The sequence below is a fragment of the Thalassophryne amazonica genome, chromosome 10 (genome assembly GCF_902500255.1).
Source record: "Thalassophryne amazonica chromosome 10, fThaAma1.1, whole genome shotgun sequence".
NCBI classification, from domain to species: Eukaryota; Metazoa; Chordata; class Actinopteri; order Batrachoidiformes; family Batrachoididae; genus Thalassophryne; species Thalassophryne amazonica.
This window is the reverse complement of record NC_047112.1, coordinates 88596056-88622705: the sequence shown is the minus strand read 5'-3', so window position 1 is coordinate 88622705 and position 26650 is coordinate 88596056. Positions and strand designations below refer to the sequence as shown.

Genomic DNA, 26650 nt, shown 5'->3' with positions numbered 1-26650 from the left:
CATACAACACCACTTCTCCTCTGCAGGCTGCACATGCAGGAGCTCCACTAAAGCCAGCCGTGGCTGCAGGGATGGCAGAAGGCAAACCCTATCGCTATGGGCTGATAGTGGCGGGGATGTGTGTGTCAGTGCTCGGCCTCTTCATCATGACGCAAGACCAGCCACACATCTATGTCACAATGTGCGTTCTGGGTGTCGTCATGGTGGCTGTTGGGACTGTGTGGAGCCTCTGCCAGTGCTATCCCAAGGTAGACGTGGAAAATGATATAATCAAGCCTATAAATATTTGGACACTGAAAAAGGTATTGTTTTTTTTCTCTCTAACAGCAGATGGTTTTGAACATCAATGTTCAAAATGTCTGCTTTAATTTGAGAGGCTTTAAATAAAAATGGGCTGAATTCTCAATAAATATCACTCATGAAACAAATAAAAACCTAAACAAGTTTGTTAGACAGATTGCAAAAATATGACATGTTGCCAAATCAACAATTTGGTTCATTCTTAACAAGGAAGAGCAGACTGGTTAGCTTTGAAATGCTTTTTTTTTTTTTTTACCTCCAATGGGTGGAGGGTGGAGTGATGATAGAAGAAAAACCTTTTATTAAAGGGATGGCCAAACCAAGAACAAGAACAAGGAAATACCTCACCAGAAATATTCAGTGAGTTGACTAAATGGTATATACTAATATGCAAACATTTTAAGCACTTTTAATGTGCTTAAAATGTGAAATATGAAATACAGTGAGGAAAATAAGTATTTGAACACCCAGCGATTTTGCAAGTTCTCCCACTTACAAATCATGGAGGGGTCTGAAATTTTCATCTTAGATGCATGTCCACTGTGAGAGACATAATCTAAAAAAAAAAAAAAAAATCCAGAAATCACAATGTATGATTTTTTAATAATTTATTTGTATGTTACTGCTGCAAATAAGTATTTCAACACCTGTGAAAATCAATGCTAATATTTAATATATATAATATATATAATATTTGGTACAGTAGCCTTTGTTTGCAACTACAGAGGTCAAACGTTTCCTGTAGTTTTTCACCAGGTTTGCACACACTGCAGCAGGGATTTTGGCCCATTCCTCCACACAGATCTTCTCTAGATCAGCCAAGTTACTGGGCTGTCACTGAGAAACACGGAGTTTGAGCTCCCTCCAAAGATTTTCTATTGGGTTTAGGTCTGGAGACTGGCTAGGCCACTCCAGAACCTTGATATGCTTCTTACGGAGCCACTCCTTGGTTATCCTGGCTGTGTGCTTCAGGTCATTGTCATGTTGGAAGACCCATCACGACCCATCTTCAATGCTCTAACTGAGGGAAGGACGTTGTTCCCCAAAATCTCGCAATACATGACCTTGGTCATCCTCTCCTTAATACAGTGCAGTCATCTTGTCCCATGTGCAGAAAAACATCCCAAAGCATGATGCTTCCACCTCCATGCTTCACAGTAGGGACGGTGTTTTTGGGATGGTACTCAGCATTCTTCTTCCTCCAAACATGGCGAGTGGAACTAAGACCAAAAAGTTCTATTTTGGTCTCATCTGACCACATAACTTTCCCCCATGACTCCTTTGGATCATCCAAATGGTCATGGGCAAACTTAACCTTCTGTGCCATGCATGATTTGTTGGGAAAGTGTAGTGACACGGACCCACAACAGGGGGCGTAAATGAACGGACAATAGAGGGAGCTAAATTAGAACACTTTACTGTTGTGAATGTCACAACCACACACAGCAGATTATAGAATAGATACAAGTCAATGAATGAAGGTGTCGTGTGGGCAGGCTCGACGATAGGAGACGCCCATCTGGAGATGAACCGGAACCACACGATTTCCACCGCCACCGAACCCGAAGGATACTGGAGCCACCAAGTCCCGAAGTCCCCAGGTGGCCACCGTCTCAGTGTGTCGGATCTGGTACTGCTGGCGGAGAACAAAGACAGTCAAGTGTGGGTGTGTATACACCCCGTAACAATAACGGTGGGAATTCCACCTCCACCTCTAACACACACTCGCGCAGCGTCTGTTTAACCACTTATCTGACGGGAAGTAGGACGAAACAGTCGCGACCCACGCCGGTCCTCTGGTTAGACAGCTGCAACACAATAGCTCTTGGAATCAATCAATGCAGGCAGAGAAAGTTACCTCTCAAAGAAGTCGATATCTCGGCGACGTGGTGGAGGTGTCATCCTGCTTTTATCCAGGGTGAGATGCAGATGATTGGTGACAGCTGTCATAGTTGATGAGTGACAGCTGTCACCTCGGCTGTTCCTGTAAGGCGGCAGCGCCCTCTCGCGCCTGAAGCCCGCACTTCAGGCAGGGCGCCCTCTGGTGGTGGGCCAGCAGTACCTCCTCTTCTGGCGGCCCACACAACATGATTTTAACCCATGACGTCTTAGTGTATTACCCACAGTAACCTTGGAAACAGTGGTACCAGCTCTCTTCAGGTCATTGACCAGCTCCTCGCGTGCAGTTCTGGGCTGAATCCTCACCTTTCTTAGGATCATTGATACGCCACGAGGTTGGATCTTGCATGGAGCCCCAGTCCGAAGGAGATTGACAGTCATGTTTAGCTTCTTCCATTTTCTAATAATTGCTCCAACAGTTGATCTTTTTCACCAAGCTGCTTGGCACTTGCCCCGTAGCCCTTTCCAGCCTCGTGGACGTCTACAGTTTTGTCTCTGGTGTCTTTGGACAGCTCTTTGGTCTTAGCCATGTTAGTAGTTGGAGTCTTACTGATTGTGTAGGGTGGACAGGTGTCTTTATGCAGCTAACGACCTCAAATAGGTGCTTCTAATTTGGAATAATAAGTGGAGTGGAGGTGGACTTTTTAGAAGCGGAGTAACAGGTCTTTGAGGGCCAGAATTTTTGCTGATTGGCAGGTGTAGAAATACTTATTTGCAGCAGTAACATGCAAATGTGTGCATGTTGGCGTACACCCTTAAAGAAATCAGTTATTAATTATCATTATTATTATTATTATTAGTAGTAGTAGTAGTAGTAGTAGTAGTAGTAGTAGTATTATATGGTACAGGGAGGCCAAAACAGGAAATGCCAAATTTTGAATCCACAGTGAAACAGGAAATGTCAAATGTTGAACACTTCCTAGATCAATGCATCCTGGATCAATACTTCCTGGAATGACAATAGAGGAGATCTCACAGGAATTCAGTGGAAAAGTTGACACTGAAACCGGAAATGCCAAATTTTGAATCCACAGTGAAACAGGAAATGTTAAATGTTGAACACTTCCAGGACCAACAGTACAGGAGATTAACCTATTTTCATTATGTTGTTTTTGCTGTGGTATGTTCATCCTCTGTAAGGTTTTTGTGTAACTTGTTGCTTGTCTCAATTAAAAAAAAAAAGAAGAGGAGGTCTCGCATGAATAGAGGAGATCTCATGGAAATTCAGTGGAAAGTCGACACTGAAACCGGAAGTGTAACACTTCCTGGACCAACAGCACAGGAGATTAACCTGTTTTTCAGTAAGATGTTTTTGCTGTGGTATGTCCATTCTCTGTAAGATTCAGTGACTATTTAGTGTGTAAATGACGTTTTTTTTTTTAGCCATGCTAATGCTCCCCATAACATTTACTGAAAAAAGTCTGAAGGACCTAAATGAAATGATGAGGACCTTCGAGGCACGTGAGAAGCAAATAAAGAAAAATGCTTAAAATGACGGGGGCCTAAAAGGGCTGTAGTTGGGGGTGGTCCTGGGGGAGGCTCTCCAGAAGCTTACTATGTGAGATGATGAGTTTTGCTCGTTCATGTCAGCAACATATGCATATTAATAATAATAAGTCACGTTTTAAAGTAGTCATTTTGGGCAAAATCTGATTTTCCACATGTAGCATACCTAAAATCCCATAACTGTATGTCTGTTTGTGAAAAATGTCCCTCTACCATGAAAATTTCAGCCAGAAGCACAAGCCTGTCATGGTTCCAGTCAAGGACCCAAGTGCAAAGGACCAGGATGGACAACAAGTTATATTGTTTCATCAATATGTTCAGCAACAGCAGCAATGTGAAGGATCGGAATAGACAGTATGCAGACCTATATTAAATATTGTAAATATTACCAAACATATCTAGCCTGAGGGAGGGAACACAGAATACTAACTAAAAGCCAGGCAGGGATCAAAAACCAGAGTTATCATTAATAATTGTCCTTCACATGGCAACACGATTATCACAACAGAGAACGATCTCGATATCTCAAGTTTACACCAGCAACAGAATATCCAAATTGAGAAAGTACTCAGTAACACAAAGTTTTACTAATAGCAGAATATCTGGAATACAGATTGGATATTAAGACCCAAGGTTTCACCAGCAACACAATAATCAAAACATAGAATGAATTCAGTCACTTAGGATTTCTCTGGTCTTTCAAAGGAGAACTTGCAACAGAGTTAACCAGGCCACAAAATGAACGTATTTCACTCGCAGTGGCCCAGAGAGGCTATGGCTCAATTCAAGGGTCGCATCCTTTGACCACATGTGCCATGGTGGCGTGACCAGGCTGTCTCATTTTAAGGCTCTATGGAATGTGGCTGATGAATGCAGCCTTCTTTCTCCTGAAACTGAAAGGATGCAGCAAGTGGGTTTTTTTTTTTTGTGATTCAGAAAATCCCAAGAGTCACTGCTGTTTCCCCCAAGACAAAATTATTGGTTGTTGTGACTAACTAGTCATGCAAAAGCTGTTATTGACAGATGCTACACATGGTTGCTGCGGGAAGCTTTTGCCAGTCAGGATGTTGCTCTCTCCTTCCTCTTTGCTATCTTTCGTGTTGTTTGGATGCATTTTTTCAAAGACTTCCACTCCCATGTGGATCATTGCTTAAAGAAGCAATCTCATTCTTTAAAGACCTCACCAGGAATGTTGTCTTCCCTGAGTGCTTTTTTGTTTTTAATGCCTTTAATGGAGAACAGTTTTTTAAAGAATTGGGGTTCAGCTGAGTTTTTCAATAAGGTCTTGTCTTGGTAGATGACTGAGCACTTCCTCCTCCTCAGCGACTGGGTTGATGTTCAAGAGGTTTTTGAAGCATTCTTTCCTTTGAACACTGATGTCACCTTTGGTCTTCAGCAGGTTCAGGCCATCCTTGTTTTGAAGAAATGCTTGTCCTTGACAGGACGGCCTGTAGATGGTTTTGGTGGTGTTCAAAAAGCCTTTGTTGTCATTTCTGTCGACAAGGGCTTGGATTTCAGCAGCCTTGTTGATCTACCACTGAGCTTGTGAGTTTTGTTTTGCAGAGTCGCATTGCTGGAGTTGAGACGTTTTCTTTTGTGAGATCAGATCTTTCTGGAGGTCAAGGAAAGATTTTCACTTTTGATCGATGAGTTGTTGGAGGGACTTGGTTGTTCTCATCAAACCAGGCAGGAGGAGAATAGGTTTCAACCAGGTTTCACATAAGCCAATTATGTCTAAGGGCCCCTTCACACATAACACGATTAAAACGGAATGCCATGTGAAAAATCGGAGTCGCCTCAAATGCCTCGTACAGCTGTCGCCACAACCATTCGCAGACACCAGCGGCCGAAAGACAGCAAGTGCCCTGTGTGTGCTCATTCAATCCCCCTCTCAGCAGGTGTCGGCCAAATTCCTGGTGTCGCACACGAACATCCAACACCTCTTGCTGGACACTTAGAAAAGGCGAGGCTATTCGCGCTCCTGGTATGAGAGTAGAGAGCAGGCGACCACATTCGAGCTGTCTGTGAAATTTGTCTAAGTGCAACATGAGTGTGGCGTCACCTAGTAACACACATGGGCATGACTGTGCCGAACCCCCCCCCACACACACACACCATGAATACAACATTGTCAGCTGTGGCTGAGGGTCCCAGAGTCTGGTCACTGTCCAGCACAGTGCACTGCTGGAACAGCTGACCACTGTGTACTGCAACTCAGCTGTTGAACATGCAATGCACAGGTGGGGGCACTCACATTCTCATCACATGCTGATAATTAAATGCCAACACGATCACATAAGGACTGGCCATCGTCTGAGCCCGCGGCATGGTGTGAAGCCGGCCATGCAGGCTGATGTCACTTCCACCATGTAAATTGTAGTTTACATGACAGACAGAAAGAGTGTAGATTACATAAAACTAATAAGGGTGAAAGCGTGAACTCATTAATTTGTGATCGCATTTCTCATACACTTTGCTGTGGACACACAGCGCCTGTCAGCTGACTGCTGACTGTCAGCTGCACTTGACTGTGCGCACAAGGTGTTACATTACAAACAGACATCAGGCAGATGCAGGAGGACAAACAAATAATAATACATACATAAAATGAAAATCACGCTATAAAGGTACAGAGAGTGAGCCTGTTTTCTGTGAGTTGACTAGGTCCGCAGACAAAGGTGGGCATGTCCCTGCAACCTGCAGCTGTTCAGATATCTGTGCTTGCAAGTCACAGCTAAGGAACACCTGGACTGGTTTGTAGGAAATGACTTGGCATAAATTTGCCATGACGCGTGGACGTCGGCTTGCTGTCCTCACGTGGAAATAAATGAAAGCACATATTGCTTCAGCTGATCACCGCGTCAGAGCACTGCAGCGCTGGTGAATATTGTGCCATGCAGAACATCACCACGAGGCGTGTGTCACTGCGGGATTTCCCCACTTTGTACTCATTAAAAGACATGTCACATTTGCAACGCAGTCACCAGTGAATCACTGCGCGTTGGACACATCATGCCAGCTGATGCGTTCATGAGATGGGAGCCGACTCCTCAAGAGATGGGAGCCCGGATGATGTCTTCATGAAAGGGGTGCATCAGATAATTCATGTAAAACATAAAAGGGTGAACATTAATCCACATCATTTCATTACTTCCTGGTGTACATCTAGGCGGAGTCTAAGGAATTAAGTATTATAAATTGTGGTGTTTTTTAAATATTTTGCTCCACTGCTGTGTGCGCAACTTTCCATGTGCTTGCACTGTGTACATGCGTGCGAACACGAGCATGCACGATACTGCAGTGACAGTATCGTGCATGCTGTCCTGTCTGACTGTGTGTCCCTCCCAACAGCAGGTTGTGTGGTTCCCCATTTCGTTTTTGGTTTGCAGATTTTCTTCTGGTTTCTGCATCTTTTGCCCAACGTCGTGTGAAGGGGCCTTAAACAATGTTCCAAAATTAGGCCATTTATCAGCAATGATTTTTAGGACAATGACCTTAGATTAATGAAACCAAGACTAAGAACCTTACTAAGATGGGCAGTTGTTCCAGCTGAACTCAATGATTTTGTCCTAATGTGTGTAAGATGTCTCAGTTGCAGCTTATGTTTACAAAGGTCTACATGGGCCAAAGGTGGCAAAAGTGAATTTTTTTATGCTTTTCAGACTCAGGTGGTGGGAACATATAGTATCAGAAGTAGTAATTGGCATTAGATTTGCCTAGCATAAATCTGTAGATCATTTAGGGTATTTCCCTTCCTGTCACACAGACTACACTATCACCATACAAGGTTCTCCCCAGACAATGGAACAACGGCGTTACGCCATCATAGTGTTATGACAGCGCCGTTATACTGTGCCCTGCGCTCAGGTAGTTTTCTAAAATGCAGAACAGCACTGCAGCTCAGAGAGTAAGAGAGCACAGCGTCTCACAGTCAAAAAAGAGAGAAAAAACTGTCAATGTCTTCCAATAAAAAGAGCTCCTGCCTGCATCACCAGCGAGAGAGGGAGGAGAGAGAGAGGGAGGGAGGAGGAAAACGTGACGAACGGATGCTACACGCTGTAAAAAAGCAGTGAAGCAATTTTACCACCTCAGTGAAACACTAAAGTGTGAAATCTGATTCAGAAAGTTTTTCATCCAGGGTTTCATCATTAAAAGAGCAGATTTTCTTCATTACTTCTTCCTGTTTCTTCTTACAGAATTATTTTTTCCGTTTTCTTTTTATTATTGTTGTTTATGCACCAATGACCCCAGATCAAATGACTTGTATGTGAGAACTTACTTGGCAATAAATTGATTCTGATTTGACAATCAAATCAGTCTGTTGGGAAAGTGAATGAAACAGACCCACGTAAGGGGGCATAAATGAGCGGTCAATAGGTTCACCAATAAATCACAATTTATTATGCAAACAGTGCAATAAAGGTCCAAAAGGGCAAAGTCCAATTAGCACAAAAGTGACACGTGGGCAGGACCGAGGATAGGAGATGCCTGTCCAGAGAAGAGCCGGGACCCACGTAGTTCCACCGCCAGCCGGAGGTCTGCAACACACCAGAACCGCCAAGCCCTGGTACCCCAGGTGGCCACCTCTCAAGGCTGTCGGACCGGTACTGCTGGCAGGAGCAAAAACAGATTAGGTGGGTGTGTGTACACCCAGCAAACAGTCAGCAAAACACAGTTTCCTCTTGAGGGAAAAATCCAATAATTCCCAGAGTGCAGAGGAACTTGAGAACGTGCAGTGTCAAAGGTTATACTTAGAAACGAGAAGTGAGGCGTGGAGAACGCCAGCTAATCCAAACTTCCAAAAATCCAGCTACAAGCTGCAAGTATAAGGTCACAACTGCAAAGAGACTTCAATAGCAATGAATGTGCGTACGGCACAAAGAGGCTGAGTTGGTTTGGAGACCAGAAGATCCTGGGTTCAAATCCCAGCCGGACTGGAAAATCACTAAGGGCCCTTGGGCAAGGTCTTTAATCCCCTATTGCTACCGGTGTGTAGTGAGCACCTTGTATGGCAGCACCCTGACATCGGGGTGAATGTGAGGCATTATTGTAAAGGGCTTTGAGTGTCTGATGCAGATGGAAAAGCGCCATATAAATGCAGTCCATTTACCATTTACCTGTCGGTTAAGCTGATAACTTGGCAGAGTTATGATGTCTCTACCAGGCTTTTATGGGTGCAATGATGAGTGATGAAGTGCAGCTGATGACAACCTTAAGGTGCGCCTCCTGGTGGTACCAAAAGGCCAGTGCGCCCTCTGGAGGCCAAAAGGTGCCAGTATGGCCGGGCGCCATCTGGTGGTGGGCCAGCAGTACCTCCTCTTCAGCGGCCCACACAACACAGTCCAGATTTAGCTCTTGTTCAAACAAGACAATTAGGGGTTATATTGTTTTTAAAAAGTATGCAATCCCACTCAAAAATGTTGAAAAAAAAAAAACCTAAATTGTCAACATGACAGAAAAAACTCTGCCTGTCTTACTGGATTAAAGGTACAGTGTGTCATTTTTGAAGAGGAGAGCAAATGCTATGCCCATCTAATATTAATGTGTTTTTAAACTTTTCAGCATTATTTATTTTCTTAACTTAGACAGAAAAATGCAAAAAAGAACTTTGATATTACAACAAAAGTGTCATTTTTTTTGTCTATTATTGTTGCTTTCAATGCAGCTAAAACCAGTCAAAATGACTCGCAACGCGCACCGCCTTGCCACCACCCTGCCAGCTCTCAAATACAAATACACCGATACAATACAAACTGCTGTGATTCTGATATTGTTTTCACCTGATTTGGATGTAAACACTTTCATATTAAAGCTGACGCTTTAATATCACATCTTAGTCAATGTCTGGTGTGTAGCATGCTTGACTGTTAAAACATCTAAATATATTTGGACCTGACTGTGACTGGCGCCACGCATCACTGGGTGCAATCATGAACTGTGTGTGTGTGTGTGTTAGATCACGCTGGCTGGTGAGCTCCAGGACAAAAGTCAAAAGGAGCAGATGTGCACATCAGCTGAAGCACAGCCTAAAAGGTAAAACCCACTCGTTAGTGTCTGTAGTCTGTCTGAGGACACCGTGGGGCTGTCTTCTGGTGGGTGGATGTGGAGACAGCAGCAGCAGTGTGATGTCACTGGGTAGCTTGGCCCTGCACTGACACTGTGTACATGTTAATGTTATTATCTTTACAGGAAAATGAATGATAATGTAATGGAGCAACAATGAAGAGATTAAGAAGGAAATGGAGATTAGTGAAGGAGGAAAAAGGTTGAGTTAAACCGGTTTGAAAAACATGAACACAGACTGTAACTCCTCTGCCATTAGGTCCTGTAAATATTGATTAAAGCGCTGCAGCTCTGGCTGGTGTTGTGGCCGGTGGTTAAAGAGACAGTCAGCAGAGTGCACTTCAATGTTTTTCATCCATTTTCTACTGGCTTACTCCAATCAAGTGTCACGGAGTGGCTGGAGCCTGTTCCAGCAGTCATAGGGCGTGAGGCCGGGTACATCCTGGACATGACGCCAGTCTATCGCAGGGCCACATACAGACAAACAAGCACATTCTCACATGCCTACGGCCAATTTAAGAGTCATCAAATCACCAAACCAGCATGCCTTTGGAAGTGGGAGGAAGCCGGAGCTCCGAGAGGGAACCTATGCAAGCACACGGAGAACATGCAAACTCCACACAGAAAGGACTATGGCGGGAAGCAATACCATGACCTTCTTGTTGTGAAGCCACCATGCTGCCAATGTCAATGTCTGTAATGATATAAATGATTAAATATACTGACAGGTTGAGGGAAAACTAAAATACTACAAATGGAACAGCCCTTCTCCACCTGGCTCACTTATTTACTCCCTTTTTCTTTTCTTTTTTTTAGGGACACTGAGGGTCTGGCAACATTCTATGGTGAAAAGATAACCAACCGGTGTCATAGCTGTCCCACACTGCAGTTGGTCTGAAGGAGAGAGGAAGAGAGCAAAGCCATATGCAGGATAGTGAGGAGATATATAGCTGAGGTTTCATGTTAAACATTCCAAAAGTTCCACAAATGTATGACTGTGACTGTAGAAAATTTCCTGTCATATGCAAAATTTTGGACTGAAATGGCTTGTTTTGCAGTTCTGTGACATATGTAACACAAGTCCATATCTGACTTAAATTGTGAGATACTACACCCATTGAACTGGTCTGCACTATGTATGACACGCCCATCCGGTTGCAAAGAAGAACGTAACCACTATCCAATAGGGCATTAAGGACACTTCACAAGAATGTGATGCTGTTTCTACCAAATGTCACATGACTGTCAAAAGTAGTGGAATATTATTGGGTTACATAGATGCATATTATTTGACAGCTCCCTCTTTTGTTTCTTAAATCTATAATCACATTTGTGGGTCTGGTGGTGCCACAGCTGTCATGATGCCTGTTCTGGGCTCTTGTTATGATTTTGTCTCATGTTTGTATCTATGCCTTGCCTCTTTGATCCACTGTCTTTGATTTTCTGTTTGTTATATTGTAGTCACTGGTTTTGTTTCTGTTTATCATTTTCCGTTTATCATACTTTAGCCCTGTGTCTAGTTCTTTTGTAGTTTCTGTCCAACCTTTGTTTTTCTCCATTGTGTAATCATTAGTTGTACCATCTATTATTCTTTTGCCACGTGAGTTCCATTCTAGTTTTGTCTTAGCCTTTATTTTCTTGTTGATTCCTTTTCAGTTCCTACATTTGTTTCCCGGTTTAATTCCTCTATCCTTGGTGTTGGGTCTTCTTTATTTTATTTCTTATTTATTAGGACTTGGGTTTTGTTTATCTGTGGTTTTGGTATTTTGTTTAGATCACTGTGGTTTTAGGTTCACTTTGGGTCCTGTTCACTTTGCTTTTGTCTTACTGCACGCTCTTGTCTGGTGTTCAGGGTTTGGTATGGGTGTGTCTTGTCCCTTCTGTTTGCCACCCCCCTTCCTGATTCCTCCCTCACACTAGTGTCTCATTTCCTAATCACCACCTGTTCTCTTTAAGCCCTTTGTGTTTGCTTTCTCTCTGCCAGTTTGCTGAATTTCCATTCATGTTCCACCCTTTATCCAGATTCCTGTTTTGCCTTGCTCGGCTGCCTGCTTGTATTTTGACCCTGCCTTGTTTTTGACCTTGATTTTGTCTTTGCCACTGGTCTCCACCATAAAAGGGTGAACAATAATCCACCATCAGTATGTGAGAGTTTGCATTTGTGTCTTACACCATTTGAGCCATGCTTCCGCTAAGCCCAACAATGGCATAGTGATTATAATGTGGGTCTCAGATTGTGTGGTTTGAACTCTTGATGAAACCTCAGTTTACACATCAGGTGCTCAAATTATTTTATTTGAAGGGCCATTAATGCATTCGGATGAAGGGCCTCAAGCCAAAAATACATCATAATGTTGTGTGGATTATACAGATAAGTGCCTTACAATTAAATGTAACATATTTTATACAACCCCAATTCCAATGAAGTTGGGATGTTGTGTAAAATGTAAATAAAAACAGAATACAATGATTTGCAAATCCTCTTCAACCTATATTCAATTGAATACACCACAAAGACAAGATATTTAATGTTCAAACTGATAAACTTTATTGTTTTTGTGTAAATATTTGCTCATTTTGAAATGGATGCCTGCAACATGTTTCAAAAAAGCTGGGACAGTGGTATGTTTACCACTGTGTTACATCACTTTTCCTTCTAACAACACTCAATAAGAGGGAACTGAGGACACTGACTGTTGAAGCTTTGTAGGTTCAGTTCTTTCCCATTCTTCTTGATGTACGATTTCAGTTGTTCAACAGTCCGGGGTCTCCATTGTCGTATTTTGCACTTCACAATGCACCACAGATTTTCAATGGGCGACAGGTCTGGACTGCAAGCAGGACAGTCTAGTACCCGCACTCTTTTACTATGAAGTCACGCTGTTGTAACACATACAGAATGTGGCTTGGTATTGTCTTGCTGAAATAAGCAGGGACGTCCCTGAAAAAGACGTTGTTTGGATGGCAGCATGTGTTGCTCCAAAACCTGGCTGTACCTTTCAGTATTGATGGTGCCAACACAGATGTGTAAGTTTCCCATGCCATGGGCACTAAAACACCCCCATACGTACCATCACAGATGCTGGCTTTTGAACTTTGTGCTGGTAACAATCTGGATGGTCTTTTTCCTCTTTTGTCTGGAGGACACGACATCCATGATTTCCAAAAACAATTTGAAATGTGGACTCATCAGACCACAGCACACTTTTCCACTTTGCGTCTGTCCATTTCAGATGAGCTCAGGCCCAGAGAAGGCAGAGGCGTTTCTGGATGTAGTTGATGTATGACTTTCGTTTTGCATGGTAGAGTTTTAACTTGCACTTGTAGATGTAGTGACAAACTGTGTTAACTGATAATGGTTTTCTGAAGTGTTCCTGAGCCCATGCGGTAAGATCCTTTACACAATGATGTCGATTTTTAATGGAGTGCCGCCTGAGGGATCAAAGGTCACGGATATTCAGTGTTGGTTTTCTGAATCTTCTGATTATATCACGGACAACGGACAACGTTTAGCAGCTTGAACATTAAATATATTGTCTTTGTGGTGTATTCAATTGAATATAGGTGGAAGAGGATTTGCAAATCATTGTATTCTGTTTTTATTTAAATTTTACACAACGTCCCAACTTCATTGGAATTGGGGTTGTAGGAATTTAACATTCAAAACCTAAAATAAAAATAAAAAATAATAAAACACTGTTCTTTAATCTTCTTCACAGTGGCCTACTTTATTAACTTGCCATGGTGGGCCAAAACAAAGACCAAACATAGTCTGCTGAACTCCATGTTCATAAAAAAGTGAAAAATCTCCATTCACAACAGACTCAAGAACCAATTTAGGTTGATATTAGAGTTTAAGTAACATTAAATAAACAGATTTACTATGCCATTTGTATTTCTTAATGATTGTTGTAAACCTGCCTTTTCTAAAGAACTGTGGCTGTAAAAGTGATTATTTGTATTAACAACCCTCATATTTCATTTGTCCAATTACTTATATTCTCTGGAAATGGAGGGATTGTGTATATAAATCGCTGTAATTCTTCAATAAAAGTCAGCACTACAAGAACATCTTAATTGTTGCATTTTATCTCCATTGTTGTTGTTCCTAGAAGTAAAGTAAAAATTTACATTCACTTATGAACCTGACTGTGTTACGGTGTCACTGAATAACAATTAATTTGCACAAATCTGTGTCAAACATGTAAAGATGTGGATTGTTGTGTGGGCCGCCAGAAGAGGAGGTACTGCTGGCCCACCACCAGAGGGCGCCCTGCCTGAAGTGCGGGCTTCAGGCACGAGAGGGCGCTGCCGCCATGGACACAGCCGGGGTTGACAGCTGTCACTCATCAACTCATGACAGCTGTCACCCATCTCCACTTCATCAATCCATTCCATAAAAGCCGGACATCATCTCCACCTCGCTGCCGAGATATCATCTACCTGTGAAGGTAATTTTCTCTGCTGAACAAAACCTTGTGTAATAGTCTGAACTTCTTTTGCAGCCATTTTCCTGTGGTGTGCCTTATCTGCGGGATTGGCGTTTGGTGTGAACAGCGACGGCTACGCTTCACACCCAATCCAGATAAGTGGTTTAACAGGAGCTGCACGAGTGTGTGATTAGAGGTGGAGGTGACTTTCCACCTTCTGACTGTTTTGTTACTGGGTATGCACACACCCACATCTCACTGTTTGTGCTCCTCGCCAGCAGTACCAGATCCGACAGTCGGGGACGGTGATCACCTGGGAATTCGGGACTTGGCAGCTCCAGTATTCACCGGGTTCTGTGGTGGTGGAAGTCGTGTGGTTCCGGCTCTTCTCAGGACAGACGTCTTCTATCCTCGAGCCTGCCCACACGTCACCTTTGTGTATTGACTGTTATCAGATTCTGTGATTGTATAATCGTTGTGCACATTCACAACATTAAATTGTTACCTTTTGGCTCATCTATTGACCGTTCATTTGCGCCCCCTGTTGTGGGTCCGTGTCACTACACTTTCCCCAACAGGATATCTCAGCCATCGTCATGGATCCCGAGGGGAGTCAACCATCTGTTGGACAGCCAATGGAAGAGCAGGGTGCACAGGCGTCAGCTGGAGGCCTGATTGGTGAGTTGCAGCACATCCTCACCGCCTTTACCGCTCGGATGGACCTGATGACCGAGCAAAACATCATCCTTCATTGCAGGATGGAGGCTCTCACCACGCAGGTGGAAGCGCGCGCTCAGGGCGTGGCTGCAGCTCCTCCTCCTGCCGACCCGGTGCCGAATACAAACATTCCATTGGTCATTCAATGACCCCCCCCCCCCACCATCAAGCATACATAAGCCCCCCAGAGCCGTACGGAGGTTGTGTGGAGACGTGCGCGGACTTTCTTATGCAGTGTTCACTCGTCTTTGCACAGCGTCCCGTGATGTATGCGTCTGACGCCAGTAAGGTGGCTTACGTGATTAATTTGCTTCGTAGTGAGGCATGCACTTGGGCTACAGCGCTTTGGGAACAAAGTTCACGGCTCCTTGCCTCTTATACTGGGTTTGTGAGGGAGCTCAGAACTGTTTTTGATCACCCTAACAGAGGCGAAACCGCGTCTACCATGCTGCTGTCAATGAGACAGGGGCGCCAGAGCACAGCCGAATATGCAGTCGACTTCAGCATCACGGCTGCGAGATCCGGCTGGAATATGACTGCACTCCGCGCCGCCTTCATAAACGGACTGTCGTCGGTCCTGAAGGAGCACCTGGTGGCTAAGGAGGAACCGCGGGATTTGGCTGAGCTTATCGATTTGGTTATACGATTGGACAATCGGTTAGAAGAATGCCGGCGAGAGCGAGGCGAAGGGCGTGGTCAGCCACAAGCCATCCCTCTTCCTCCCGGGTCCGAAAGGGAGCCGTCTTCCCCACGCTCCACAGCCACAGCGCTCCGTGTGGCTACAGCTCCCCCTGCTGACGATGCTAGGGACACAAGCAGGGCCACATTCAGACAGAGGAGGCTGGTCCGCAGGGAATGCTTTGTCTGCGGCTCGAGTGAGCATCAGCAGAGAGGCTGCCTCAAACGGTCAAAACACAAATGCCCGCCCTTAGAGACTGGGCTGAGGGGGGGTCAGAACATTCACGTGGGTCATACACATCTTTCAACACGACTCCCAGTTACAATCCTGAGTGGGGATTTAACCCTTCAAGCCCCAGCACTGGTGGACACGGGGTCAGAAGGGAATCTGCTGGATAGCAGATGGGCAAGGGAGGTAGGGCTCCCTCTGGTGGCGCTTTCTTCGCCAGTGAAGGTGCGAGCACTAGATGGCACTCTTCTCCCTTTTATCACACACAAGACACTACCTGTAACCCTGGTAGTGTCTGGGAATCACCGGGAGGAGATTGAGTTTTTTGTAACTCCTTCTACCTCCCGCGTGATTTTGGGCTTCCCATGGATGATTAAACACAATCTCTGGATTGATTGGCCATCTGGGGTTGTGGCTCAGTGGAGCGAAACCTGCCACTGGAATTGTTTAGGATCCTCGGTTCCTCCCGGTGTAAATGCTAATGAAGAGGTTAAAGTCCCTCCCAATCTGACGGCGGTGCCGGTTGAGTACCACGATCGTGCTGACGTCTTCAGCAAGGATCTGGCGCTCACCCTTCCCCCGCACCGTCCGTACGATTGTGCCATTGATTTGGTCCCGGCCGTTGAGTTCCCGTCCAGCAGGCTGTACAATCTCTCACGTCCTGAGCACGAATCAATGGAGACCTACATCCAGGACTCATTAGCTGCCGGGCTGATCCGGAATTCCACCTCCCCGATGGGTGCAGGTTTCTTTTTTGTGGGCAAGAAAGATGGCGGACTCCGTCCATGCATTGATTACAGGGGGCTGAACGACATAACGGTTCGTAATCGATACCCTTCACCCCTGTTGGATTCAGTGTTCACGCCCCTGCATGGAGCCCAAATTTTCACCAAACTGGACCTTAGAAATGCGTACCACCTGGTTCGGATCCAGAAGGGAGACGAATGGAAGACGGCATTCAACACCCCATTAGGTCATTTTGAGTACCTGGTCATGCTGTTCGGCCTCACTAACGCCCCTGCGATGTTCCAAGCATTGGTAAACGACGTCTTGCGGGACTTCCTGCACTGATTCGTCTTCGTATATCTGGATGACATACTCATCTTTTCCCCGGACCCTGAGACTCATGTCCAGCATGTACGTCAGGTCCTGCAGCGGTTGTTGGAGAACCGGCTGTTTGTGAAGGGCGAGAAGTCGAGTTTCACCGCACCTCTTTGTCCTTCCTGGGGTTCATCATCTCCTCCAACTCCGTCGCCCCTGATCCGGCCAAGGTTGCGGCGGTGAGAGATTGGCCCCAACCAACAAGCCGTAGGAAGCTGCAACAGTTCCTCGGCTTTGCAAATTTCTACAGGAGGTTCATTAAGGGCTACAGTCAGGTAGTTAGCCCCCTGACAGCCCTGACCTCTCCAAAAGTCCCCTTCACCTGGTCGGATCGGTGCGAAGCCGCGTTCAAGGAGTTGAAACGCCGGTTCTCGTCTGCACCAGTTCTGGTGCAGCCCGACCCTAGCCGCCAGTTTGTGGTTGAAGTGGACGCCTCTGACTCAGGGATAGGAGCCGTGCTATCCCAGAGCGGAGAGACCGATAAGGTTCTTCACCCGTGTGCCTACTTTTCTCGCAGGTTGACCCCAGCTGAATGGAACTATGACGTCGGCAATCGAGAACTCCTTGCGGTGAAAGAGGCTCTTGAGGAGTGGAGACACCTGTTGGAGGGAGCGTCTGTGCCGTTCACGGTTTTCACTGACCATCGGAACCTGGAGTATATCAGGACCGCCAAGCAGCTGAACCACAGGCAAGCCCGCTGGTCACTGTTCTTCGGACGTTTTGACTTCCATATCACCTATCGCCCCGGGACCAAGAACCAGAGATCGGATGCCTTGTCCCGGGTACACGAAGATGAAGTCAAGACGGAGCTGTCGGATCCACCGGAGTCCATCATTCCTGAGTCCACTATCGTGGCCACCCTCACCTGGGACATGGAGAAGACCGTCCGGGAGGCCCTGGCACGGAGCCCGGACCCAGGAACCGGTCCAAAGAACCGTTTATACGTCCCACCAGAGGTTAGAGCTGCAGTCTTGGACTTCTGTCACGGTTCCAAGCTCTCCTGTCATCCGGGGATGAGAAGGACCGTGGCAGTTGTCCGGCAGCGCTTCTGGTGGGTGTCTATGGAGGCCGACGTCCGGGAGTATGTCCAGGCCTGTACCACCTGTGCCAGGGGCAAGGCAGACCACACGAAGACACAAGGACTTCTGCAGCCTCTACCGGTGCCTCGTCGCCCCTGGTCCCACATTGGCCTGGACTTTGTCACGGGTCTCCCACCGTCCCAGGGCATGACGACCATCTTCACGATAGTGGACCGATTCTCCATGGCGGCCCACTTCGTGGCCCTCCCGAAGCTCCCAACGGCCCAGGAGACAGCAGACCTCCTGGTCCGCCACGTCGTGCGTCTGCATGGGATACCAGCGGACATCGTCTCGGACCGTGGTCCTCAGTTCTCCTCACAGGTGTGGAGGAGTTTCTGCAGGGAACTGGGGGCCAGCGTGAGCCTCTTGTCCGGGTATCATCCTCAGACGAACGGACAGGCAGAGCAGGCCAACCAAGAACTTGAACAGGCTCTCTGCTGCGTCACGTCCACGCACCCGTCGGCCTGGAGTGACCATCTGGCCTGGATTGAGTACGACCATAACAGCCAGGTGTCCTCTGCCACCGGGCTCTCCCCGTTCGAAGTGTGTCTGGGGTATCAGCCCCCACTGTTCCCCGTGGTGGAGGGAGAGGTCGGTGTGCCCTCGGTCCAGGCCCACCTGCGAAGATGCCGACGGGTGTGGCGTACCGCCCGCTCTGCCTTGTTGAAGGCCCGGACGAGGGCTAAGGCCCATGCAGACCGCCGGCGTTCCCCGGCCCCTGCTTACCTGCCCGGGCAGGAGGTATGGCTATCAACGAAGGACATCCCCTTACAAGTGGACTCCCCTAAGCTGAAGGAACGTTACATTGGACCATTCCAGATCCTCAAAGTCCTCAGTCTGGCCGCAGTGAAGCTGGTAGCTTCAGCTTCACTGCGGATCCACCCGGTCTTTCATGTCTCCCGTGTCAAGCCATACCACACCTCCACCCTCTGCACTCCTGGACCGGCGCCGCCTCCTGCCCGGATCATCGACGGGGAGCCTGCATGGACAGTGCGCAGGCTTCTGGACGTCCGTCGTAAGGGCCGGGGGTTTCAGTATTTGGTGGACTGGGAGGAGTATGGACCGGAGGAACGCTCCTGGGTGAACAGGAGCTTCATCCTGGACCCGGTCCTCCTGGCCGACTTATACCACCGTCACCCGAACAAGTCTGGTCGGGCGCCAGGAGGCGCCCGTTGAGGGGGGGGGGTCCTGTTGTGTGGGCCGCCAGAAGAGGAGGTACTGCTGGCCCACCACCAGAGGGCGCCCTGCCTGAAGTGCGGGCTTCAGGCACGAGAGGGCGCTGCCGCCATAGACACAGCCGGGGTTGACAGCTGTCACTCATCAACTCATGACAGCTATCACCCATCTCCACTTCATCAATCCACTCCATAAAAGCCGGACGTCATCTCCACCTCGCTGCCGACATATCATCTACCTGTGAAGGTAATTTTCTCTGCTGAACAAAACCTTGTGTAATAGTCTGAACTTCTTTTGCAGCCGTTTTCCTATGGTGTGCCTTATCTGCGGGATTGGCGTTTGGTGTGAACAGCGACAGCTACGCTTCACACCCAATCCAGATAAGTGGTTTAACAGGAGCTGCACGAGTGTGTGATTAGAGGTGGAGGTGACTTTCCACCTTCTGACTGTTTTGTTACTGGGTATGCACACCCACATCTCACTGTTTGTGCTCCTCGCCAGCAGTACCAGATCCGACAGTCGGGGACGGTGATCACCTGGGAATTCGGGACTTGGCGACTCCAGTATTCACCGTGGCGGTGGAAGTCGTGTGGTTCCGGCTCTTCTCAGGACAGACGTCTTCTATCCTCGAGCCTGCCCACACGTCACCTTTGTGTATTGACTGTTATCAGATTCTGTGATTGTCTGTATAATCGTTGTGCACATTCACAACATTAAATTGTTACCTTTTGGCTCATCTATTGACCGTTCATTTGCGCCCCCTGTTGTGGGTCCGTGTCACTACACTTTCCCCAACATGGATGTTGCCCATGATGTGCACTTTGAGTCAACCATCAGCAATTCCAAATGCAGCCTGAAGGTGAAATCACTTTTCTCACATTTCATTTCATTTCATTTATTTAAAAGGGACAACACATTGATGAACACATAAAGTGTAAATATGTCAGATTATAGCCATGGGCTAATTTCCATCTGTAGTCCGTGACAGACTATAAAAATTAACAAACAATTTACAGTAAAAACACAAACATCACAGGAGCTTACAATACAACAACAGATTACATTACATAGGAGTCACTAACTACTACAACAACAAGACACAGACTGGACAAGAGACAGGAAACAAGAGGACACTGATGTGATCTGAGCATGAACAGTTATCTTACGTAAACTCAGTCAAAGGAGGGCACAGTTTTTTAAAAAACCTACTACATGTACAATTCAATTGGAATAAGATAATTAAAATTGCAAGTTTAATTTCATACATTTATATATTTTAAAACAATAGCTTTAAGAACAATAAATTATAAAGTGCTGTAGTGCATTGCACATTCCCTAAGATTCTTCTTAGTTTCTACAACTGAGTTCATAATGCTCACATTTTTATTTGATCTGAGCCACTCCTTTAAGTGACTTTTGAAAGCTTTAAAGCTTGGGGCCTCTCTCACTGTAGTTGGCAAAGCATTCCATTGGACACCGCCTTTGTAGGACAGAACATTTTGTGCAAAAGCTGTTTTTCTCACAGATTCTTCACAGTCCCCTCTACTCATAGCCCTGGTGACCCTCGGACCAATTGTTCTATATTTAATATAATTTGCAAGAGGTGGAGGAGCCAACCCATGTAAAGTTTTATATATTAGACAAGCATTTTTAAATTTTATAAAATTTTCAATACTAAATAGGTTATACTTTGTTAAAATCTTACAATCATGATACGGAAATGCTATTTTATCTAAAATTTTCAGTGCTCTCTTATAAAGCCTTTCAATTGGTTTTAGAATTGTCACACCGGTTAGAGACCAGCTGGTTATGCAGTAACCTACATGAGAAAAGATCTTACCGTGCAAGAATATCATTGCCACTTGATCTGTCATTGACCTCCTTATTTGGCTTAAGTTAAACACATTGTATTTGATTATTTTAGTTATCATTTTAACATGATTTTAAAGGAGAGTGTCGAGTCCAGCAACACTCCCAAATATTTGAATTCTTTAACCAACTGCAGTTCATCATCTCCAATGTACACACTGGAGCGCTCAATATTGGAAGCCTTTTTTGAAAAATACATACAGACAGTTTTCTGTATAATTTCAGACACGATCCATTAAGCAAATTTAAAATATACTTTAAGGCTGATGTAAGAGTTTGAGCTGCTGCCTCAGATGATCTTGCACTTGTGTAGATCACCGCGTCATCAGCATAAAGTTGTATGTGCACATCCTGACAAACATTTGGTAGGTCATTAATGAATAATGAAAATAAAATGGGCCCCAAAATAGATCCTTGGGGGACTCCTAGTACACAATAAAAGTAGGGGGATTGACATTGATTTACATTAAGCCACGGACACAAGGCACTAACAATGAACAACAAAGCCCAAATAAAACAAGAAATCTGGACTTTCGTTTACCTTTGGAGGCATCCTTTAACCTTCATTCAGCTTTGTTCCTCCAGCTGGCGCGTCGTCAGAATTTTTAAACTATTGAAAAATTAGAACAAATACCGCAGACAACCTCAATTCGTCCGGAATGTCATTTTGCTTTAGTTTTTGATGGTTTCTTATAATTTGCTTAGTTTTTGCAATGTTAGCATTTCATTTGACTTAGGATCCAACTTCATTCAACCTCCCAAGTCCACCGTATTGAACGAAGGTTAACGGATGACGATATCTGAACAAATCTATAACTAAAGCTTCCACGAGCTGAACGAAACATATTGCTAATTAATCATTCAATTTTGTGATGAAAAACATTTTCATACAGAAACAATAGCGTTCAGAATGTTTTATCAACTACTTTAACTGTTTACGCACATTTCAACCGTTTGTGGCTGGCCTACGTGTGTCTGCATGTGTGTGTCTTTGGGAGTAGCTTTCATCTGACACAGACAGTTCCCCACGGCTGATGCCATGGACTCGTCAAAGGTACTTGTCAGGACAAGGTCGCACAGATAAAGTGTACAACAAGGTATCGACATGCCGCAAGAACTCAGAATGTGAAGACAAACAAAACTTGTGAAGACAAACATAATTCCGCACCTGCAACTACTGCAGAAGTGAGGACAAGGCTGTCTGCACTTGGTTTTATACACAATTTCGGTCACGTTATCGTGAATATATTGTTTTGATTTTCTTTAAAGCGTCGAGGTTGACGTTCGCTTTGTTTTTCTTTTATTATTTTTGGTTTTGTTTTGTTCCTTTTTTTGCACTTGATTCACAGGCTTTTCAGTGATGGGAAAGGTACAGGATCTTTCGTCCACCTTTTCTCAGCCATTTGTGACTTTTTGACTTTTAATTCTTCGTCCATCTATCGTAGTGGGCCTTTAGTTTGTGTAACTCACAAAGAGAAAATGCATATTTGTTTCTAAAAAAAAAAGACCTTTTTGCAGTACATTGCATCACTTTGGTACTATTCATGTCAGAGATTGCAGGTTAGATTTTTGCTTCTGAAGCACAGAATAAAGTTTGATGATGTTTTTCTCAGGTGATGAAGTTACCTCTTGTCCGCCACAATACAGGAGGACTCCGACATCTTGCTCAGAGTGGCCCCTGGAACCTGAAGAGGGAACTGCAGTTGCGTGTCTGACAATGAAACACCACAGGGAGTTCAAGTCTCTGTCATACAAACACAAAGTTATTTTGTATAAAACCCACAGGCCTTGTGTACTATGCAGTTGATGTAGGGATGGCAGAGGTCTATCTAACAGACAGCAGCGTCCAGAGTTCTCACAGAGGTGGAAGGACGAGTGCTCATCACAGATTCTGATAAAGTCCCTGAGGAGGACGGCGTCAGAGTACACAGACAGTTCCCACATGAACACAAAAGAGCAAGGATGTTAGGATATATTGGTGCCCTTTAAAGGATATGTCGCACTGAAATCATAACAATTTAGATTTAGGCTGACCATCCAATGATCCACCGGGATTACTTTGTGCACTTCCATGACCAGTTTCAAAGTATACTGCATTCGCAGCAAACAGCTATGAGGACTTCCAAAAACGAAGTACTTGTGAGTACTCGTGTGTTTCTGACAGGTTAGGTATTAGAAGTGTCCCAGCGCGCGCTTCAATGGAATGTAGCTACTAAAATTAAGAACTGAGGCACAGATTAATTCCAAAGCTGATGTAAGTGTGATGTTGTGTTATGATGACTCGTTTTTAAGTGAAAAGTGTTCATTTTGATGCAGTCATGGCAAAAGCAGCCGTTCTGAGAAGGTTTCGTGCACCTGCGGCCGTGAGTCACAAATGCAGCCTGTCAATAACAGCTTTGTGCATGATTAATTATGACTGCTGTTATTTCCTCCGCCAAGGAGGTTATGTTTTCGGTCACGCCCGTTTGTTTGTTGGTTGGTTGCTTGGTTAGTTTGTTAGCAGGATTACTCAAAAAATCCTCAACAGATTTCAATGAAATTTTTACCAGGGGTGTATCTTGGCCTAACATATAAGTCATTAAATTTTGGTAATAGGGCCATTTTCAACATTTTTGCATCAAACTTCATGAAGACGGGTCACGAAGGCTGAACAAAAATTAAGTTACGACACAACAATAATCTAGTTTTTGTTTCTCCTCATTGAATAAACTTGTTATTACAAAATAAAAAAACGTGTAGTTCATGCAGTTTCTCTTTATAAATACATTTGCTGAAGATCTAAGGGTTTAACCCTCTGGGGCCAACGCTGTCATATACGATGGCTGAGCCCAAGCTTTACTAAATTATAAATAGCTTTGTAATGACATGAGATAGAAACTTACTTTTTTTGCTGAAAAGTTAACTCTGTGGACTTTTGAGCCACCGTCCACCATCTTTGTACTCCTCATAGAAGCTGTGTGATGACATGAACAATGTGAGTGTCCAATTGGAATTGGTTCACCGTCACATGGTTTTCCAAAATCCAATTGTAGGGCAGATTCACCTCACATGACACACCAAAGATTGTTTTTAGGAGTGATGTGTTACTAGTTGGCCCATTTGAATGGCCCCCTGGCTGCTCCAATGCACCATTACGCACAGCGAAAGTGAAAGTGAGCCGATGGAGAGCCTCTCATGCAATCTCACGTGCTCAAACAGTGTGTGAGTATCAGGATTGCTCGACTAGTTTTCCTGTGAATGTTACTGGATATGCCTGTGGCAAGCTCTCTCGCTCCGGCGTAAAGCACTGTTTACCATATCAATGGAGTGAGGGGGAGGGGCTGCTCCTCAAACTGAATCAGCCTCGAAGTGTGAATGTTGCTTTCACAGCAAGAGAGAACAAGCACACAGTCAACTTCATAGTAGCAGTCTGTGATGTGACCTTTGTGTAATAGCAGACAGAAATGCTTTAGGATGAAGACTAACAAAACGCATAGACCATTTTGTATATATTGTTCAAAATGTGCATTTGTGTTTATTGTTTGAACATTTTTGTTGTACAGTCTTTCACACAACAACCCAAATTACCTTTATAAAGTGTCAAAACAGTTGTTTATTATAGTTTGCTGAGTGTTTTGAATAAATGTGTGTGGGAAATTATTTTCTGCTTTACTTTTTCCTTTCTTATTTCTGATTGTAAACCTTTATTACACTTATAAAACACAACTACAGCATATATATTTTGAAAGTACGGGTTGTCCTGACAAAAAAGAGACATAAAACTTGATTGTGGGATGCAGGGAGAGCTGTTAACAGCAATAATAAAACATTTATGCTAGGCAAGTGAACTGTCCAAAAAATGCCCTCGGACCCCAGAGGGTTAACCACTGAATCAGAAACATGACGGTAGATGCATGAAACGATGTGGAATAAGTCTCTTTGCCAAAGGGTATTCCATGTGACATCAGTGACCCTATGGCCTTGGCGGAGGTTTGCGCTCTCCAAGTGCTAGTTATCAAAAAAATAAATAAAAAATATGCTGCCAGGGAAAAAACATTGTGCAGACATTCATGTTTGCAGCGGCAGGAGCGAGCACGCACACACACACACACACACACACACACACACACACACACACACACACACACACACACACACACACACACACACACACACACACACACACACACACATTCCAGCTCCCAATTCACACTCTCTCAAAGAAAAAAAGCTTGCCACAAAACACAAAAGGTGGAAAATCTTGAACATGCCAGACTCACCCAGTAGTAGATTTATTTCCAAATGTAAACTCCTAAACTCCACACAATCAAAGCCCTCACACATACGTGTGTGCCGGTGTTCTGTCGAGATGAGGTGTGCCGTCAAGATAAGCTGTGTGGCACCTCCGCTCGACAGATAAGTCTGTCGAGATGAGGTGCGTCATTGAGATGAGGTTCCTCTCGTAACTGTATATGTGTGCACTGAAAAAATTACTTGACAAAGTTCGCTTATTTTAATGGGCAAGTAAATGTATAAATTGTTCATCCAAACGTAGTAATGTATAAAATCTACTCAGTATAAAACGATAAGTATTTTTAACCTGGAGTTAGCTTATTTCGACAGGCAAAATATACATATACATACATTTATGCTCCTAACGTAAAATACAGAAAATGTTTTACTTACTAGGCTATAAATACACTGAATACAATTAATAAAAAAAATTTTGACGGAAAACTTTGTGCAGTTGCACGTCGAGCAAGTTACATCATCTCCCCATGTGCAGTTGTGTGAGGCACCTCATCTCAACGGGTGACGTCTTCAAGTCCGGGGTAGAGCGATGTGCGCAAGCGCATGCGTGCGCAGTGTGACGCACCTCATCTTGACGGGACACCGACTGTAGCTCCACCTTTAGTTCTCTCATGATTAAATAATATTAAATAAAGTCCATTAAGTCCTGGAAATAATGTATTCTGACTTTTTCCCCAATGTAACTAATCCATCTCTGTGTCCAGGCAGTCTGTTAAAACAGCATCACGGAGATGTCCTCACGTCCATGTCCACAGCTTCAGTAAACCAGCATTCACACAAACAGCGCGTCACCACACTTTAGTTTCCAAAATCCGACACTTAAAAAAAAAAGTTACGAGTTTTGGGGTGAAATGTGTCGTCTCCTGTCTGTAAATCCGGACCATCACTTTTGGACGGAGCAGGTTTGTCTATCAGTCAACGGGATGTTTCTGCTCATTCTAAAATGTACATCACACGCCGAAAAATGCAGAGAATTGTCGAATAACATGTTATCTGGAAATGCACCTGCTAACGCTCAGAGTGAGAGGAATAAAATACATCAGCGACCACTAATTATTAGCGCATGTGTGCAGAGAGACTTACAGTCATGAGTACTTTTATGTTGTCTTGCTAACTGGGATGTAAAAAATGTGCGACATGTCCTTTAATAATCAAAAGATTGATATTAATAAATACAAATATTGGACACATATATACACACTTTTGAGAAATTATATCACTTTGAGCAAATGTTATGGACAAATTCAAATTAACAGTTCAGTTTTTACAGATCCTTTATATATATATATATATATATATATATATATATATAT

At 44.6% G+C, this 26650-nt stretch overlaps 1 protein-coding gene and 1 long non-coding RNA gene across 2 annotated transcripts; one reads left to right on the top strand and one right to left on the bottom strand.

The window, feature by feature from the left end:
- bsnd (barttin CLCNK type accessory subunit beta) lies at positions 1-11361 on the top strand. The gene is made up of 3 exons (XM_034180448.1): positions 1-248; positions 9662-9738; positions 10585-11361. The coding sequence occupies exons 1-3, from the start codon at positions 72-74 to the stop codon at positions 10664-10666; spliced, it is 336 nt and encodes a 111-aa protein (XP_034036339.1). The 5' UTR covers positions 1-71; the 3' UTR covers positions 10667-11361.
- On the bottom strand, positions 10048-22337 carry LOC117519141. Its single transcript, XR_004563186.1, has 3 exons — positions 22255-22337; positions 20278-20282; positions 10048-10057 (listed from the first exon to the last, which is right to left on the bottom strand). It is a non-coding gene; the product is annotated as an uncharacterized LOC117519141 (long non-coding RNA).
- Between the last annotated feature and the right edge of the window lie 4313 nt (positions 22338-26650).